The sequence below is a fragment of the Panthera tigris genome, chromosome C1 (genome assembly GCF_018350195.1).
Source record: "Panthera tigris isolate Pti1 chromosome C1, P.tigris_Pti1_mat1.1, whole genome shotgun sequence".
Taxonomy (NCBI): Eukaryota; Metazoa; Chordata; class Mammalia; order Carnivora; family Felidae; genus Panthera; species Panthera tigris.
In genome coordinates, this window is record NC_056667.1 from 164,359,027 (window position 1) to 164,380,165 (window position 21,139).

The following is a 21,139-nucleotide window of genomic DNA, read 5'->3' on the forward strand; positions in this document are numbered from 1 at the left end:
GTCAGTATCATGGTAATCCAACTCTGAATTCCTGGTATATGAAATATGATTAGCTGGGTTTTAATCAGGTGTGTATTCTTGGTCCAAAGACCTGAGAGGTCAATTAGCAAAAAGGGCCGCCTTTCTCAGTGTGATACACAGGCTCTCTCTGGAAGGGGATGTTGGTATCTGAGAACAAGTATTGTGCACTTGACTCTTAAAAGAACCCACAAGGTGCTCAGTCTGGCTTTATGAACATATTTCTAACACATTTATCTCCTCTTTATGCATAAGTGGCAGAATGGTAGGGGGCTGGAGACAGGGGGCTAAAGGAAGATACACGGACTATGATGGTACCTCAGAGATAAAACCCAGGGGGTGATGCTTTCGGAGGAGTTTGGGGCAAGAAGGAGAAGAAGGGCATTCCAGGATAGAGAAGCAGCACACCTGGGAGCAGAGAGAGGTGAACTAACATGACCCCATTGAGGACACCAATAGCCCCTGTGTCTGGGACACTGATGCATTGATGGGGGGTGGGGGTGGGAGGAGTGGGTGCTGGGCCAGGAAAATGGGCAGGAGCCCAACTGAAAAGGGCCTTCAGGGGGGCTAAACCAAGTAATTTGAACATTATCCTGAAAGTCACAGGAGGCCAGTGAATGTTTTTTAAGCAGGAGAGTGACTTAGTCAGCTTTGTGAATTACAAAGATTATTCTTTTTTTAAAAAAAATTTTTTTAACGTTTTATTTATTTTTGAGACAGAGAGAGACAGAGCATGAACGGGGGAGGGGCAGAGAGAGAGGGAGACACAGAATCTGAAGCAGGCTCCAGGCTCTGAGCCATCAGCCCAGAGCCCGATGCGGGGCTCGAACTCACGGACTGCGAGATCGTGACCTGAGCTGAAGTCGGACGCTTAACCGACTGAGCCACCCAGGTGCCCCACAAAGATTATTCTTGAGTGCCAAGGGGGTAGGGGGGAGACTGGAGGAGGGAATATGGGTTGCTTGCTGTAGCAACCCAGGATGGGTGCAAAGAAGCAGTAGTTACCCAATAATGCAGATATGTCAGTTTTGGGGTGCTAAGGAGAGAATCTGGGTGACTGGTGGATTTCTGGCCCTGCAGATATGTCAGTTTTGGGGTGCTAAGGAGAGAATCTGGGTGACTGGTGGATTTCTGGCCCTGCTATTCACTAGGATAGAGGAAAAGAGAGAGGTGTAGAGGCAAAGACTGAGACTGAGGTGGCTGTGGGGCTCCAATAGGAAGACAGAGTTCCTGGAAGGAGGGAGTGACAAAATGTGGCTCATGGCAAGAAACGTCAAGAAAGAAGGCCAAAAAGAGTGTCCATCAGCTTTGGGAACAGGGGCCATTGGTGGGCTCCCCTGGGAAGGTGGAACTGGATGGCCATGTAGGAGGCGGGGGTTGAGGAAGTGAAGACAACAACAGACAACCCTCCAAGAAGACTGACTGGAAAGTAAGGGAGAGAAAGAGAACCGAAGCCGGAGGGAGAAGTAGGGTTGGAGGCAGGCTTCTTCAAGATGGTGGAAAATCGCTCACATTAACAGGATGCTGAGCACTAGTAGGAATGGAAAAGAGACACAAGGCAGAGGGAGGAAGATTGATGGAGCAGGGTCCCACGGGAGGGGGCAAGGAAAGCCCCCAAAGCTGAGGTGGAGGGATTAGTCTCAGACAGGAGACGGCACAGCCCTTTGGTTGAGATAGGACGGAAGGGTGAAAGGATGGGGCCAGACAGATAAGTTTCTACATGGCAGGGGAGGAAATTGAGGGAGGGCTCAATTGATGGCCTCAATTTTCTCGGTGAAGGAGGAGGCAAGGTGATCTGCTGAGTGGTGTGGGGGCAGTGGTAGACAGGAGGTGGTTTAGGAAGGGAAAACAGTTTGGTACACATAACTGCTAAAAGCAAGCGGGGATGGAGCTGGCTAGGGACACAGAAAGATCTGTGGGGAGTATAGAGCCTCCAGCTGAGCTGGGACAATACATATTTGGCATGTCTCAGACTCTCGCAATTGTGACATTTTCTCCCAAAGCCTGTAAAAGTCTAGGTAGAGTAGCAAGAAACTGAATTGTTTGACTGTATTGGTGCTGAGTTTTTGCACAGTGGATGTCACAGAAGGTTAAGAGGGTCAAGAAATGGTAGGATATTCAGAAAAGAGGGTTAAAGTGAGGGGTTATAATAGGATCCAGGATGCAAAGAGAAGTTTATAAAATCAAAATTCATTTGATTGGGAGGATATGAAAAGAGCCAGGAGTCCAAGGCCCCAATAGGTCAATGTTTGGGGAACAAAGGGAGTGATGCTGTTGACACACAGTGGGCTATTGATGTTCACGTTATGGAGGCAGACCTGTTCGGGGGCTTGGAAATCAGTTATCTGACAGTTAATCTTACCTCTTTGCTGAAGCCTTTCTTAACTTCTCCATCCCCAAACGTTTTGCTCCAGCCCCTGAACCCACGTGTCATTTTGTTTGCAAACAGATAGTAAAAAGAACACTAAAACTGGACCTTCAATATAAGTCAGGAGATTGGGGTTTTGGTCTTATTTCCAAATAAGACCACAGTGTGAGCCACCAAGTAACGGCTGGTTATTTCGACCAGTCCAACTTGCTTAGGGGCACATTATTCTGTCTGTGCACATTAGGTGCTCACACGTTCCCAGGATTGATGCAATTCCTTTGTTTGCTTCCCACCTTTCTGTGGACAGAGGGATGGGAACAGCAGAGACCGTATTCCTGCGTTGCTTTAGTTCACTGCAGTTTATACAACACCCACCATTAAAGAACCTGCAAGAGAGTCTATTGGGAGAAGAGACATATTCTGCTTCATAAAATTTCCGAAGGCCACTTTTATTTTAATAGTCTCAAAACCTGATTTTGAGAGTAGCAAGTCCAAGATGCTTATAATGCCATGAAGGCAAATATTCTGGAAGGAAAAAAAAATAGGCCTTTTAAAATCTGAGCTTTGTTATCTGACTGAGGTCAACAGAGACAGACCAAATCAACAAGCATGACATGAAGGGCAAATTTGCAATTAAAAGAAGAATAGGGAATTATAAAGATGGATGAGCCCCATGACATGCACACCCAAGCCTGCATGGCCTTGGCCTCGGATGCCAGAAATTAATGCTTTACTCTTTAGCACTCGTCACCTTTGGCTCTGAACAGAAAGGCAAATGCATTAAAATAACAACAATTAGAACACTTACTTAGCTTGGAAGGCATTGTTGGTTCCCCTGTGGTCGAGGTCATGACACAGGCATCCCACAATCACCGCTAAAATTTCCACCTCGGTCAGAATCTCTTGAAACCCTGCGGTCTGGGGAGAAGGGGAAATGGCCACAGTCACTACTCAGGGCAGGGAGAATGGATAAGGTTCGTCTGCTGAGCAACAATCAGCTGTTTCCATACTCACATCATTTAAGGAAATGATTAACTGCCACCCCCCTTTGATGGCAGTCAGTTGGGTGGTCAGTTGCACAGCCTAAGGTCCCCACAGTGATGGATTAGCTGGCTGTCATGGTGGCCCACACTGGCACACCAGGACAAAGTTCAGATTATTTTGTTCCCTTTTTAGAGAGGAGATTGCACTATCCAGATACAGTGACAGTTTGGCAGAGGCCCAGAGCAAAATGTGTTTTGTGATTCTACATTGCAGTGAGGAGTGTCTAGTGGTAGGAGGAGAAAGGGGGGCTGTGAATTTAGAAGCGGATGCTATACCCACCAGCTGCCACTTAAATGAGGGCAGGCAAAAGAGAACACCTTAAAATATATATATATACACACATATATATATTTATTTAAAGAAGCAACTTAAAAGTACTCAAATTGTTACATGATAGTATTCTAGAAGTTGTCTTATGAATACCTTAATTCATATTAGCTTGGAGGACAGATTAAATTTATACAGATAATAAGGCAGGGTATATCTTGAAAACTAGGGTTTGGGAGAGGATTTGGCAACCCAGATTGAGAATCAGGTAGAGTATCTTATTACACAGAATCCTTTTTTTTTTTTAAGTTTATTTATTTTTGAGAGGGAGAGAGGAGAGAGAGGGAGAACCTGTGAAGGAGCAGGGGAGGGGCAGAGAGAGAAAATCGCAAGAAGGCACTGTGCTGTCAGCTTGAACTCACGAACCGTGAGAACATGACCTGAGCCGAAATCAAGAGTCCAACACTTAACTGACTGAGCCACCCAGGTGACCCTAGAATCCGTTTTTATTGGCCTCTGGTAGCATGCTTATGAAATGCCTAGGCTCAGTGTGAGATATTTGGGGAGCAGTGGGATATAATTATAGAACCAGGATTCTTTGGTTCCTGCTGTCCTTTGGTTAGTTTGGAAGAGACAGTAAGCCTCTGGAAACACAAATCTATGCATTTTCTTGACCCAAAGCCCTTATGTCTTCCCCCTTGTACTTAGTTAAGTCTCCCATTTCATTATTTATTAAAATCTTTATCAGAGGGCAAGAGGAAGGGAAAGTAGGTTCAAACTGCTTCCTTTTTCATGTATATTTTTTCCCCAAACTCAGGACCACTAGATAGTATCTCTTCTCTTAGAGCAATAAAAACTTTGTTTTTTAATTAATTATGATTTTATTGCAGAAATAACTGAATAAGTTTCTGTGTTGACAGTTTTATTTTTAAAATTTTTTTTTTTAACGTTTATTTATTTTTGAGACAGAGAGAGACAGAGCATGAATGGGGGAGGGTCAGAGAGAGGGAGACACAGAATTGAAACAGGCTCCGGGCTCTGAGCTGTCAGCACAGGGGCCCGATGCGGGGCTTGAACTCACAGACCGCGTGATCGTGACCTGAACGGAAGTCGGCGCTCAACCGACTGAGCCACCCAGGCGCCCCGACAGTTTTATTTTTAAAAATTAAGTTGGGTTCTCTGCTACATTCAGAAATACACGTAATTTCACTAGCATAGCAAATAGGAATGTTAGTAAATTGTTGATGGGGGGAATGAAGTAGTCCATATCAAAGCTGTGTGTGCCCCTTCATTTTAAAATTTGGAGTTGGCTGTTGGTTTTAAGTTAACTTTATTTTACTTTAATGTATTGCCTGAATAGTTAAAAAAAATATAATAAAATCGTAGTAAGAGACTTAGGATCAAAAACAGTAGTCCCTCATCCTTCCCCTTTCCTGATTCCCAAAGGCATCTAACCTTTTACTAATTTGGTAATTATTTTCTACCATATTTCTATATAGTATGTACATATTATTAGCACTTGGTTAGTCGCTAAGTGCCTATACAGTCCTTCCTATGTGCCGACACTCTCCTAAGAACTCTACAACTGTTTAACTGACTTAATTCGCATCACAGCCGTGTGAGGTAGAAACCACTGTTATCCCCAGGTAACAAGAAACAGAGGCACAGAGAAGCTACGTAATGTGCTTAGGGACTTAGAGCTAGTACGTGGTAGAGGCGGGCCAACTCCCAGCATACAGGTGCCAGAGTTTGCTCTTAAACACTGATGTCTTGTGATGGGTGAGAATTATCTTCACACGTACTCTCTTCCCTCCCCCACACTCACAATGCAATCCAGATACAGCGCTTTCCTGATCTGCACTCTATTCATAGACACTGCTGAGCCAACTAGGATCTGGGGCTTGTTTCCCTTCTGATGTGAATGTTTTTATTTCCTGGAGTGAAGATTTCTTTGAACATCTGAGTCTTCTCACATCCTACACAGCTCTCCAAAGGGGCACACCATTTCTTAGATGCCTTCCCATCCTGGGGACACCCTGTGGTGGCCTGGTCCTGCTCTGTGGTCTGGATTCTCTGTCTGCTGCCAGCTTTTCTCTCCCAGGGTTGACCTCCAGGCTCTTGCAACCCACATCTCTGTCCTTCTTCATTTCCCCCCTCATTTCGCAGGAGCACATCTGTCAGTGGCGTTGTGAGAAAGGGTATTAACTTTTCAACACTGGGGGAGTGAATTAGCTTTTGAGGCTTTGCAGGACTGAAAATGTCTTCATTCAGTTGTTAGCCTCCCCTACAATTCTGGGTTGCAACATTTCCACTCAGAATGTTGAAAGACTGCTCTATGGTTTTCTAACTTCTGAAGCCGTTTCTGAGAAGTATATGCAGTTCTTATTCCTAACACTGTATGCTATTTGATTTCCTCTCTCTTAGAATCCTCTCTCTATCCCTAGGGTTTGGCAATTTCTCAAAGATATGCTTTGGTTTGGGACTTTTCCCCCATCATTTGGCTTGGCAAGGCTTTTTCAACATGGAGGCTCAGTTTCTTCAGTACAATATTTTTGTAATCTTTCTAAAAAATAGTTTTCTTTTTACTGTTGTGTCCTATTGAATGGAACTCCAATTGAATATTGGACTTCCTGTATTGATTCTTTTATTTTCTTGCCTCTTCTTTCCCACATTTTCCCCCTCTTTCCAGGAATAATAATATTTTTAATTTGTAAGCATTTTCTTGCCTGTTGCTCCTTTTCTCATAGCATGCTATTCTTTTCTCATTATAGTCTTTTATCTTTTTGAAGATAATTATAATTCCTCTGAAATTCTCTTCTGCTCCTTGTTACCTGTTTCCTCTAAACTCCTTCTCCTCTCTGTTTGCTGGTTTCCCTCAAACACCTGATATCCTTGAGTGTCTACTCATCTAAGAGTAAAGTATTATAATGTTTGCCACACACCAGTGTTTGGGGGTGGTGTCTGTAGATTTCTGGGCCTTCCCACAAGGTGAGCAGATGGCCAGCTGGTCTTTTGTTGGGGGCCCCAAATGTCAGTATCTAAACTCCTGTTCTGTGGACGTCCCAATCTCTTGCTTGGAAATGGTGTAAACATGGATGTTGACATTATGAGAAAAGAGACTTGTATCTTCTCATCTTTGAGAATGTAGACTTTCACTTAATTCTCTCATTTTCGGGATGTACTTCACCTTAACTTTTCTTTTGCTGGTGTCCTCAAGTCTGGGGTTTAGTTTCTGCAGCAAATATTCTATCTCCTGCATAGGTGAGAAGAGTAGGCCTCTGACTATATGGAGTAGGGGTGGGGACTTGGGGACTCAGTGTTTTCATCACCCCCTCCCTCCACTTCACCCCATTTTTGTGTTCTCTAATGCCTCTGGATCTTAAACCTTGATAGGTTCTGGAGGGGATGTTTCTCACATGTACCACTTCCTCCATCCCCTCACCCCAAAGGCACTTGGGTTAGATCTTCCTTTTCTCTACTAAACTATGAACATCCTCCCTCCATTTTCTGCCCTCATGCATTATGGTTCCATGAAAGGTGGGATGTGTATCCATTTCTTGTTCCCTTCCTATTTTTGGTGTGATTTTGAAGGGAGAAGGGATATAAAGGTCTTTGTCATCTCTGTCATCTTGAAACTATAAGTCAGTTTTGCTGGGTTTGGATCTTGTTAATAATAAGTAAATCCTGAAAGTCTATCAAATATGAAATAATTATCCACAATACTGTGGAAATCAGTGCTGTAAACAATAGAACTGCACTAAAATTTAGAGAGGTTTTGCCTGTGAAAATGTTATTGATTAGAATGAGCTGATGAATTAGAACAGTAAGAATAGGGATAATGTTAAAATAAGGTAATTAGATTAGATATTTAATTGGGAGTTGAAACCAAATGCCTCTAATAGGCTCCAGATCAAAACCCTGAGTCATTTTTCAGCCATCAGTTATCACCCATTATATAAAATGATGGGATATATTTTACTGTGATTTTCTATGCAGCCACTTTCCTCCCCACCCCTTCCTAGGAATCCACATTGAGCTCTTAAACTATTTGGATCATGGATACTTCTGAGAATTTGATAAAAGTCATGACCCCTCTTCCCAGAAATTATTCTATAATGTTATGGTATTCAAAGACCATGAAACCCAACTCTAGATCATCAGAGTAAAGAATCCCTGAAGTACAGCACACACACAGTCACACAGAACATATTTACCTCTCTCAACTGTGATACCTGAGTTACTGAAGCAGCACCTATCTCTTGACTGTGATTTAAAGCTGCCTGGTAAATGGTTTCTAGAGAATCATCAGGCTTGAAACGTGTCCACCTGCCAGTAAATGTCCGTTCGCCCCTCCCCCACCCCATCCATCTTCCTTCAAACCGTCTTCATTCAGACCTACACTTACCCATGTCGAAGAGAAAAAGTCAACTGCCTGCTGAGGACAATATACTATCAAAAGAACACAGTGGCAGTGGAAAGTATTATTTAATGTATTTATCCCATGCCTGACTCTATTTTATTCTTTTATTTTCAAATACAATGATATCTTTTCTCTTCCTGACCCAAGAATTCTGGGTTTTATTGACCTTCAAATTAATCTATTTTCTTACCTATATTTCTTCACAGTCCATATAAAAACTGTAAGGCAATGGGTACAATACATCTAAGCAAAGTGACGGTCAATTCATATAGACCTAGTTCTCACATCACCCTTTCCAGAAAAGTCTGTGGCTACTCTCTGAGTAGGCTTCCAATGATAGTCCTCTCTTGGCTTAAAATGTATGCTGAGATAATCCTGCTTCTGGCCACCAAAGCATATAATCAATGGGATCCAAAGAACCCAGAAAATTAGATTGATTCACAGGGTACCCTAGGCTATCCAGTAATTTCCTTTCATCTGGTCACCGTAAAATTTAAACCAGCTAGGATATACGACCATTTCAAAGCTGATCCCACACAACACTAGTGAATGGAGGAATATCATGGGCAGAGAAAAATGACTGTTGCTTTGTGGCTCCACAGAATCCAAAAAGGCTTAAAAAACAATAGCCATAATATCAACACAATATAGATGGTGCTACAGAGGCTTCATTCATTTAACAAATGTTATTAAGTGCTTATTATGTATCAAGCAACTGGTATATCTGAGAAAAGGCTTGGGGTATTATTAACAACAGCTAACACTTCCATAGTGCAGTGTATGCCAGGCACTGTTCTAAATACTTCAAACACGTTAACTCATTTAATCCTTCTAAGAACCGTCTAAGGGAAACACTGTTCTTATCTCCCTCATTTTACAGATGAGGATATTGAGGCACTAAACTACATTGTTAGAATGTAACAGAGGTGGATGAGAGCTCAGGCAACCTGGCTCCTGAGTGTGTTCTCATCCACTGTACGATTCCAGCCACTAGGGTGAGGGTGAGGGTGAGGGTACAGTTATGCAGCTTTTATATATTCTTGTGATGATAGAGTGCTAGGTGACATGGCTCTAAAGAATCAGTTGGTGTGTGCTTTATACCATGAAGGATGTTATTCTTGAATAGTAATAGGTTGATATTGCAGAGCCACTGGACATCTTGAGCCTAACATAAGCTCTGGTGCATGAAGATATAACTGATAATAAATAGTGATTTACAAATGAGGGTTGGAGAGAAAAGAGATATAATGGTTTATATGTAACATCCCAACTTTATAAAAATTCTCAATATATGCATAAAAAAAGATTGTAAGTATGTACATCAAAATGTTACCAGTAATGGGATCACAGGTGACTTAAAAATTTTCCTTCGCATCCAAAATTTCCATAAAGAACGTGTGTGTGTGTGTGTGTGTGTGTGTGTGTAGGTAAAAATATATATATAACAGCATGCTCAGCCACCCTGCTGTGTTTCTGGAGAAGGTAGATTACGGACTGCATGCTCCTTGTCATATGTGTGAACTGGCATGGGAATCTGAGAAAGTGATGCCAGAAATTCTGCCTTCACATTTGTTTTTGAACCTTGGGTGTCAGAGATACTGAATGATGAGGGATTTCTTGAGTTCATCCTGTTGATTTCAAGATCTGCCACGGCAGACTAAGGAGGGAGGGAGTCCAATGATCTACTAGAAATTCCTAATGGTCACAGAAATTCCAAAGTGAAGGTTCTTGGTTCTGAATGTTCCTCCATGGATGCTGACAGCCAGGCACAGAAGCAGAGTCCTCAGTGGATTGGCTAAGGTTGAGGGAGAGTGTGATGGGTTTTTGTAGAGTCTTTCTTCTCCCCTTCATCCTTGTCTCTTCGGGGTAAGAAGAGCAATGAGGCCTGCTCAGACCATTCCAAGGGGTTTTGGCAAACATGGTTTTTCAAGGAAGTGCCCTTCTCGAAGAATCTGCACACCATATCCCTAATTTGTGTCATGTCTCAACGGACCTACAGATGATTTCAGCTTGGAAGTGATGTGAGCTTAGGACTGAAACGCAGCATTTAAAGAAACAACATTTAATTTCTGGTTTTCTTAATTCTGGTGTGCAGAGTGTTGCAGGGTCACTGTCTGGGGTCTTCGTTTGGTACAGTATTAAAATCAAATTTGTTTTAGCCAAAGAGCACTCTTTGAGGGCTTCATTGTAAATGCCACATCCAGGATGCTCATGTCTATCTGTGAAACTTAGATCTGCGAACAAGAATCAGAGGTGCTATGAGAAGGGTGCCTTCAGTCACCCTCCCAACTGAGCACACACCCCAGTGTGGGTGGAACAGCGTCGTGAGAGTTGTTAAGGCACATGTTTGGGCTCCATGGGCATGTACAGTAAGCCCAGCATGTTTCCCTTTGGGGCTCTGTTTTGTCTGCTTCAAGAAGGAATGGCTACCTCTCAACATACAAATCCAAAGGACAGGCTGATGGGCATCAACCTATTCAGTTGCTCCAAAGCAATGAGTTTAGGCAGAGGACTTTCTCAAGCTTTAAGGTGGAAGCAGATTTCAATTACTTACCAAGAGCGCTTATAAACTAATGGATGCTACTTGATGCCATATCCTACCTTCTTTTAAAAATAGAATCCTATTGGGGTGCCTGGGTGGCTCAGTCGGTTAAGCGTCCGACTTTGGCTCTGGTCATGATCTCGCAGTTTGTGAGTTCGAGCCCTGCATGGGGCTCTGTGTTGACAGCTCAGAGCCTGGAGCCTGTTTCAGATTCTGTGTCTCCCTCTCTCTCTGCCCCTCCCTCGCTTGCACTCTGTCTCTCTCAAAAATATATAAACGTAAAAAAAAAAATTAAAAAAAAAAAATCCTACCTTTGTCGACCAGGGAGAGAACAGGTGTTAATAGCCACAATCCTCTACTAGGGAAAAAACACTACTTCACAAACCAGAGCATCTAGATTTAATGGTTATACCCCTCTGCTATTTACAGTAATATTTACCATAATATTTACAGTGTGCTGAGCTGAAAAAGAGGCACTTCAGTCCTATTTTTGAGGTCCAGAGACCAGAACCTTTCCAGCTGTTAGGGGACCAACATCCAGCACTATGTTTATGTGTCTCTTTAACCAAAGCATGTAATGTTACACAAACCAGTTGTAGTTTGTCTAATTGTCCATGGGAGTGGGGTAGTTTGATCAAATTTGCTTCTCTTTTTCCTCAAGATGAATGCAGCCAAATACTGATTAAGTCTACAATGACCCTTCCCTTACCAAGCTAAGAGTTGGGAAAACCTTACAGTCTATATTTAAATACTTTCTGTTAAATACTTTCTGTTACAAGCAGAAGCCTCTGAAGGCACTTTTCATCAAACTGTAAAACCTAAGTCATGTTTTGGACATACTGTGACTCTTAACCTAAAATAATGTGGCAAATGTTTGCTCATGGAAGTCTGAGAAAGGCAAAACTTAGTGGTCTGTCTGGTGTAATTACGTGTGTTGAGAAAAACGCTTGGTGCATGAAAAAAAACTGGGTTGATTTTAATAAATTTTATTGGGTTATTTTTTAACCACTTCCAAGACTTAATTTTTAATCTACTTACCACCATAATTTAAATAATTTATTTTGGCAAGTTAAAAGCATACACAGACTAGAATACTATAATGACCCCCCACATATTCATTATCTAACTTCAACAGGATCCATGGTTTGCTGGTCTTGTTTCACCTCTCTGTTCACATGTATTGTTTTGTTGGTTTGTGTGCTAGAGTCTTTTAAAGCAAACCTCCAGCATGTGTCAACACACTTTGTTTCATTCTCAAGAAGATCTGATGTAGTCAAAAACTGGCCAAATACCTCTGCTCTCATACTTTGATAAAATGTGTAAAAAGATATACAAATGGTATAATTATGGGAATTTTCAGGTAGGTATCTTAACAAGGCTTGAAAAAAAACCCAGTTTCTACTTCAATTTACATAATATAAGAAATATATCTGCATGCATGCAGCACACATTGTATTTCAAGAAGAAACAAGAAAAAGCATATTTGATTCTTAAGGACTTAGCTTTCAACACTAAAAATATATGTGCTTTGCAATATTTTGAGGGCAGAGATTTTTTTTGTTCCTGTTTGGGAAGATAGTTTATAGTTTATGATAAATTACTACTGAACTGAATATAATACAACATGTGGTTTGTGAGTACAGAAAATGAGGCCGATTACTTGGCAAACATTAATTGTGCAGAGATAGACCTCTCCGAGTACGAGGCCAGGCTGATGAATTTCAAGAATATGATGGCTCTTCAAAGATTACCCAAATTTGTATTAGCCATCACTGAGCCAAAATTGAACACGGGACTCATGAAGAATTAAAACTTTTTAAAGCTCCCAACTTGACACCCTGAAGTGCCAGTTTTCAGCCCCAAGAAAGTGCCATCACTAAGTTATAAACCGTGGAAAATGGAGGCTGTGATAAACGATCCTGGCTCTGCTGCTGGGTCTCCCTGACCTGGAGGACGCGGCTGGTGTCATAAAACACAAAGCGACAGATTAAGCAGTTTACCAACACCGTAAAAATCTCAAGAATAAATTCCCTTTAATCAAAAATCCTATATTGTAACTAGGCAGCCTCAACCCTGAAACCACATTCATTTCCTTACCAGCCTGTGTCCATAAGCAAGAGCTTATATGTTCCCCGAAATGCCGGACGTGATTATGTTCATACACTTTTACAATTTACATGTCCTAAGAAAAATACCCAGCTCTGGCTGATGGTGCGGGAGAATTTATTTTCACTAGAAAGGGAATGACCCATAACTCATGAATGGCAGCGCTTAAAGTGAGTTATGGAGGTTACTCTCCTGTGTGAGGAAATGGATTGGATTATCCTTCTGCCCAATTGTATGTTTGGTTATTAGCACACAGGTTCTTAATTATGTGTGGCTTTGCCTTTTCCCTTTTATAAAATAAATGTGGATAAAGGGAATGTCAACTAGAAGCATGGAGTGCCTAATTGGGGCTCTCAGAGGTGGCCAGAGAGAATAAAAATAGAAATGTTCTTAAATGATTAAAAAGCAGGAGTCATAAATGTAATTTAAACAGTATTCAAATTGATTAGCTCCATAGTTAATTTATAGTGCCCAGTACTGATAATCTGCAAATACATTGAAAATCACTCTTTTCTTAAATTAAATATTTACCATCTTTTAAAGTTACACTGGAAGTCAAGACATACCTACATGAAGATTAAAGAACTGGCTTTTCTAACATGCAGATTTTATTGCATTATTATGATAATGATACCATTTATTTTAAGGTAGGTAGAGTAGTTGCTACTTACATTGAAAAGGAAATACAATGATGTTTGATAATTATAAACATGATTATTGTTTGTCACTTTATTATACACAATTACAGAACAAAACAGGTCTTTGCACCTCACAATGTTACGATCTACAAAGAAATTAGATTCCTGTTGAGATTGGGATTCTGGTTACTTAGTGAAAACAATTTTATTCAAAAATTAAATTGGTTCTAAAAAAATTTAATTGGTTCTGTCCTTCTTGGGAGGTTGGGGGTGGTGGGGTGGTGGGGAGGAGAGTTCTAATTGTGCTTCTCAGATCTCCTTCCAGAATAAATTTTCTATCTCAAAAATCAAGGACTTCTCTGAAAATGGCAGACAGCAGACAGCACATTATCCTCAAGCTGGTGAATAGGATGGATTTTTCTCCCTAAACGTCCCTTCTGCTTTCTAGTTTGAATGATCAATAAAATGCCTTGGCTTATCTCTGAAAATAACCTTGTTGACAACACAAATATGGACTTAAACACGCTACCTCCACATTTAAGATTTAAGAAGCCCCCAGTAAATGTCAGGGGGTGTCAATGTGTTTGCTGTGATACTTGGTTATTATTAGTGTTTAACTGCAATCCCCCACCAGCGCCACACTGCCAGCAGCACCATAAATTTTAATGTGAAGATGTGCTCTTCTCTTTTCATATCCAGTGAATTCTGCAGGATCATAATATTCTATATGAACCCTAGCTGAACCTTAGTGTGATATGAAGGAAAAACAAGATTTCTAACAGTGATAGTTGTGCATCGTTTTATAGTTTTTTAAAAAACTGGACACTAAGCAACATGAATAATATCACTCTCAACTAAATCCACTCATTCAAATGAATCTCTATTGAGCCCTACAGGATGCAGGGCATGGCCCAAAGTGCTAATGAGTACATTTATGGGATAGTAAAGAACACTGACTCTTAAGGAAACCTTTTTCTCCCCCCGCCCCTGGAGAATCTGTCAGAACTCATACATCATTTATAAAACCAAAAAATGTCTCTGCAACCTTAGCACCACCACATACCTTTTATTTTACAGAATACAAACAAAAGCACAGCCATTTTCTTTATCTGGTCTGCATGTTAATATAAGAAATGCATTCTCATCTTTCATTATGTATGTGCTTAATGGAATATTTATTCTACACGCTTCCATAAACAAAGAGAATTTGTATAATTATTCTTGATCTGCAGGTTTTTATTCCTTGTTTTAACCACAAATAGTAGCTGGCACTACATGCTGTATTTATTCAAGGAATCCAAAATATTTGGTAAATTTTAACTATATAAACATCTCTTTAGAAGCAAAGAATAATATTGAAGCTTTCATTTCAAAATTTGGAATTTCAGGCCAGAGGCATGGAATAAATTAGGAAATCATTAGTAGGGTTCCCAGTGAGCTAAATTTCCACCCTTTTACATCAAATCACCTATTCTTCAAAGTGGTCCATTCTTTTTTTTCTCCCCTGCCAAAGGAACAAAACCTATTCGTTACCTAGACATGCGGTTGAATACTTTTGCAAAATGTAATTCTGAGTCAGTAAGTTTATTTTTCATATTCAAAATGACTTCAGGGTTAAAGGTTTGGAAGCTGCTGCGTATATTTACAATTTGCTTGTCCTGTTGTACATGGTGTCATAATTTGCTCAGCAATGATACAGGACTATGCATCTTCCCACTCTCAGAGACAATGGGCTTAGAAAAATACACACAAGCCCACAGATATAAGGTCGCATGTATTATTCCTGCTAACAGCTGGGTGGGCAAGGCAGTCAGAATACAGCTCACCCTGATAGGAGGGGCTCTTTTTGGACACACTGGTTCTGTTGGTGCCTCTTTAAAGAAAAGAGTGCTGCAGTGTGTGCCTTATTATCTCTTGTCCTAGAAGAAAAGAAATACTTTGAGGGAAGGTTGGGAAGGTTTTTTCCCTCTTCTTTCCTGGCAACTGGCTGGGAAACTTTGCCTTGGAGTGCCATCTAGAGGAAAACTTAGTATATGTGCGCCATGCTCTTCCGGCTTTGGGACTCAGGCCAAATCCAGTGGTGGGTGCGTGGTGATTTTTTTTTTTTTCTTATATTAAGAGAATATCTTGTTTCTAACTCAACACATGGAAATGCAATATGAGATAACTCAAATGCAAATACAATCACTGATGAGAACAAAACAGCGAAAGCTCCTAACGGTCTTCAGGAGTGTGAGGAGGTTATCATTTTGCCATAGGCTGAGGTTGTATTCCAGAAATTAGAATTGATGAGTAAATTAAATTCACCCTTTTCGTCACTGACCAAGTAATCTTTTTTTCATCTCGATAATTATTTTCTTAGTTAAAAAATTCTCATTAACCAGCCTGCCCATGGTCAAGTTGAAGAGACGGCTTGTGTTAGGGACAGAAGTTGACATTTTCAACCTATTGTAACCCTTAGTCAAGTTCAGCAAAATTTAATGAGCAGGAAATAATATCTTTTCCAGATGTGGCTTCTCAATTCAACGTGAGGGAGAAAAACTAACATTCACCAATGTATTCTTTTCAAAGTCAGGATGGGAACGTTAACAGAGAATGCTCCTCTTTTTGAGCTAGCATTAATACAAAAACAAAACTGAAAACCTCTCACACAGTGCTACTCTTCAAGGTTGCTGAGCAGGCTTGCAAAAATAACTATACCCTTGGAATATTCTGGAAGTATGAATACCCCCATTGTAGAGACAGAGTTTGAGAGTTCTGCTTTCTTCAAGTTGTTGAAAAGGATCCAGATTGTCTGTATTTTGGAAACATTTACTGAAGAAAACTTGTATGTATTTCCTTCTACTCCTAAGTGTCCTCCTCGACGCCATTGCTCTTGCTAACTTCCCCCATCCCAACTATTTTAAGGCTTGTCATAGAAGTCTGTTTCTATTTTTGACATCTCTAACTCACAGTATCAAGGCCATTCCTTTTTTCCTTCATTGAACAAGGCTCCTGCTTACTTATTTTTGGCAATCCACCATAAATCCAGAGGTTCTCCAAAATAACAGGTTAATTTCTTTATTGAATGTCTTCTGTGAGCTAGACACATAAACTCTGCACACAGAAAATTATTCTTTGTCTACCGAGATCTGATACGGAAAAGCAAGATGAAAGTGGTTAATTTATTTTTCTTAAAGCAACATTGGTCCTCAAGCAATTAAGGCTAATAGTTCAAAGCATCTTCCTCCCTCATTTGACTGACCAACTGCTTTAATGGGGTACATTACAGAAGAACAGGGCCAGTCCAGTTTTTCTAGGCCAATCTGCTAGTCCTTAAGCAATTGAGGACCCCAAAACAAGTTCTCAAGTATAAAAGTGAAGACTTTTTTGGTCCCATCTTTTCATGCTATATGCACACTTGAGTTCAAGTTGATCTAACACACATCTGTTGAAAACGTTCCAAGTGCATGATTGCATGCAAAATGCTGGTGAGGCCCTCAATAAACAAATGTTGGGCAAGCAAGTAAATGTTGAAAGAATAAGAAATTGTCTCTTTAGTTTCAAGCTGCTGATTCTATAGCATGAGAATGAGAGATCTGTGACTTAAAACACACAGCAGAAAGACATGTTGTACTAGACAAAGTGCAGAGACAGAAGTAATTATTGATGTTTGGGGAGAAAGGGGAAGACTTTGGGGAAAAACTGGCATTAGATCAATGCCTTAGCGGATGAGTAAAATTTTAATAGGCAGAGAACGGGGCAGAGCACTTCATAAGGAAGGTGCAGACGGTCCTTATTCATCTGGCCAAAGGAAAATGTATGTCATTTGGAGTTCCCTATCTTGGATTTCAATTTTAGTGTGGTTACAAAGATGGAAGCTACTTAAATTTATGTTATAATAATCTGAAACTTGTGTTCTATTTTATATGGTAAATATGTTAATACACATACACATATAGAGTCAGCAGCTTGAAAGTAAACATATATGTTTACATGTAAATACTTATGTTTTGCCATCTTCCCTGGCATTCTCTCAGGACTTCCATGTGCCTGTGGGTAATGCTCACACACCCCTACTATGGCTTTCCACCAGCCTAGAGAGTCTTACCTAGTGATCTCTTTGTTCTGTTACTCATACCCATATCCTCTGCAGAAAGATTACTTTGAAAATCCAAGCATTTCTTTTGTAAAAAGAACCAGTTTCCCGAGATAAAACATTGAAAAGAGACTCAAGCAATCATTCCAAGACTACACCTGCTTCAAGGTGTCAGTGATTTTACAGTTTTAAAGTTCAGAAATTGTTGTGAAATATATACTCCCATAACCAGGGCAGGTAAGTTCTAGTGTAAAATAAATCATGTGGCAATTTGTCAGAGAAATTGAAATATGAAGGAGAAGGCTGTAGGTCCATACAAATGACAGATGACCTTCCACCACCACTGAACACACTTACTGTTAACATTGCAAACATCAGCTGGCACACATTGAAGGCGTGTCTCCAGTTGTGGTACAGAACCATTCGATAATTTTTCCTCACTGTCAAGAGCCACCTACATAGTGTCTGAAATGGGAAGGGAGAGGTTGTATCAGGCAGTTGTATGTGTCTCCAGTGGGCTGTCATCAAAACGATGCCTTCTGTCTGAGTGATCTTCAACAACCAAAGTCCTCCCACAAAGCTCCCATGATTCTCATGGCAATCCCATGAGGTGTGCAGGCTGAGTATTATCACACTCAATTTGGGAAACCTGGCTACCATGCTGTCCCATGTACACTCCTGGGGTCAACGCAACATGGAATATCTTACCTCATAGTCAATTTTAAATTTCTGTACCATCCCCAGCTCCATGAACATCCGCAGGGCAGCTGTGATCATGGCGTCAACATCAAGAGAAAAGTCATCAAAATGTATGTCATCGATGGCAAGTTCTGACACCAGAGGGATGTTGGCTGCCTACAAAACAGAAGACATAAGTCAAGCCAAGTTCACCAGCTTTTCCAAAACCCTCATCTTGCTCTCCTTTCCTGCTTATCAGACATGCGACATAAATCAGACCCGACCTACACTTACACTCTGATACAGCTAAACCCTGAGCTGGAAATGTCTTTTGTTTCTGAACTGCAAATGCCCCAAGCAAATGAAGAGGGTGGGAGGGGGGAAGGAAGCTAATCTGAAGAAAAAATATACACACTGGATCTAGTCTGCAGAATTTAGAATACAAAGCTGTCTAGTTTACTGAAACTGCAGCCATACAATATATACTGATGCATATTACAAAGCACTAAATGCAAGAAACATCTGGGCAGCCAGCAGCTGTGAATTTTAATTGCTGCTATTCAGAGGAGGACATGGGAATACACTGCTTTGCCTTGTTTCTTGTATTCTTATATCCTTGTTTCTTGTATCCTAATATCCTGTAGCTGTGCACATGCGCTTTGTTACCATGTGTTCTGTATATTCAGAAGGATGAAAAGGATCAGACATCACATCTCTGGCACAAAATTTTCTCTTAATAAAATATAATTGTTTGGAGGATCAGCACAAGCATATGTTTCATCAAAAGAATAAATTTACAATATCATTTAGTTTCATTCTATATCAACATCACAACGTTAATTACAATACTGGTCATACATATTCAGGGTTTTCAAAACACTCACATTAGGCAGCTGTCAATCAGTTGCCCCACACAAACTTAAAGGGAAGAAAAAATCCTTGGGGATCATTTTCATGCTGATTTCATTGAGTTTAACCATATCCTTTGGGCCACTCTTGGTAATCATTTCCACCTTTTCAGGTTATCAGAGACATTCTGGATTCATATTTCTAGTCTAATTGCTGGGTATAAATTATGCAAGGGGTAATCTGTACCCTGGGATTATTTTGGCTGAGCAATGAAATCCAACTCTGGACATTCTAAACATTCTGGAACTTCCTTCCCAACTGCATGCTCCTCCATAACAGCTTACATTTCTAGATTAAAATCTAAACACTGGTTATTCCCCACAACACAGAAGAACAATAATAAATACAGTACAGTATTATCTATATGCACATGGTTGTACGATAGGCATCTAGAACTTTTTCATCTTGTGTGATTGAAACTCTGCACCCAGTAAACAACTCCCCATCTTCTCTCCTCTCAGGCCTCTGGCAGTCACCATTTTATTTTCTGTTTCTATGAGTTTGATTACTATAGATACCTCATATAAGTGGGATCATGTAGCATTTGTCTTTCAGTGATTGGCTTATTTCACTTAAGCATAATTTCTTCAAAGTTCATTCATGCTGTACCATATGACAGCATTTCCTTCTTTTTTACGGCTAATATTCCACAGTATGTGTATGCAGCTGACCCTTGAACAACATGGGTTTGAGCTGCATGAATCCATTTATATGTGTCTTTTTAAAAAAATATATTTTTAAATGTTTATTTATTTTTGAGAGAGAGACACACACACACAGAGTGCGAGTTAGGGAGGGGCAGAGAGAGAGGGAGACACAGAATCTGAAGCAGGCTCCAGGCTCCGAGCTGTCAGCGCAGAGCCTGACATGGGGCTCGAACCCATGAATCATGAGATCATGACCTGAGCCAAAGCCGGACGCTTAACTGACTGAGCCATCCAGGCACCCCTGTATGTGTCTTTTTTCAATAAGTAAGGCATAGTACTGTAAATGTATTTTCTCTTTCTTTGATCCTCTTTAAAAAAATTATTATTTTTTAGTCTATTTATTTTTAGAGAGAGTGTGTGTGCAAACAGGGGAAGGACAGAGAGAGAAGGCTAGAAAGAATCCCAAGTAGGCTCCACGCTGTCAGCACAGAGCCTGATACAGGTATGATCTGAGCCAAGATCAAGAGTCGGATGCCCCTTTCTTATGATTTTCTTAACAAAATTGTAAGAATACAGTACCTAATAAATACAATATACAAAGTATGTTTAACCGACTCTTTATGGTCAACAATAGGCTATTAGCAGTTATGTTTTTGGGAAGTCAAAAGTTTCATGTGTTATTTTGACTGCACGGGGGTCGGTGCCCCTAACCCCCATGTTATTCAAGGTTCAACTGTAATGCATTTTCTTTATCCATTTATTTGCTGATGGTTTAGTCTCTGTCTCAATCAGCTTATCTTTTGAGCAATCATTTTCATATATTAGAGGCTTTAGAGTGTTAGAGGTTTTCCTTAGCTATGTGGTCATCTTTGAATTTCAGTTTACAAGTCAGGCTCTATAGCTCCTGTTAGAGCTTCTGCTGCCTTCTCTGGAGGGGGAGTCTAACTGACCTGTTTCCTTGGGAAAGCCACCAAATGCGGGTACCTTTAGAGCTTTGCTCTTTAGCTACTCAGATTCCCCAGAGAAGAATCTTGTGGGTGGAGCCTGGCTGGGAAGGGGGTTGGGGGAAGAGCCTCAGCATGGGTTCCTAGCTTTTCATTCAACAGTGTCTTCAGCATGCACTCCTACCCTCAAGCTCCATGCTGGTGTCTTCCGAACCCCAAGAGCAGCTATTATACCATCTTAAGCCAAAACAGCTCCCAGTGTTTATGAAGTGGAGGTGTGAGGCAAAGGATCTGGAGATGTCACTGCTTCTTAGATTCCCTGTTTTCCTGTACATAGCCCCACCTTCATCCCCACTTCCAAAGGTACTTAATTAGCCAGTTGTGGAGCTATCTAAGAGGGGCTCTGTGTATAAATTGGTTTGCTTCTCAGCTTTTCCCACTGCTGGTTTATTTTGGCTTTCTTGGGTTTGCCAAATTACT

The 21,139-nt window shown here is 40.8% G+C and overlaps 1 protein-coding gene across 8 annotated transcripts in view; it reads right to left on the minus strand.

The window, feature by feature from the left end:
- The window catches only part of PDE11A (phosphodiesterase 11A), a 411,261-nt gene that overhangs the window by 70,510 nt on the left and 319,612 nt on the right, over window positions 1-21,139 (minus strand). For all 8 annotated transcript variants that reach the window (XM_007083909.3, XM_042994780.1, XM_042994778.1 and 5 more), the window contains 3 exons: window positions 18,190-18,336; window positions 17,839-17,946; window positions 3,195-3,304 (listed from right to left, as the gene is read on the minus strand). In XM_007083909.3, coding sequence (XP_007083971.2) covers window positions 3,195-3,304; window positions 17,839-17,946; window positions 18,190-18,336 — 365 coding nt within the window. The remainder of the gene's footprint in view (window positions 1-3,194; window positions 3,305-17,838; window positions 17,947-18,189; window positions 18,337-21,139) is intronic.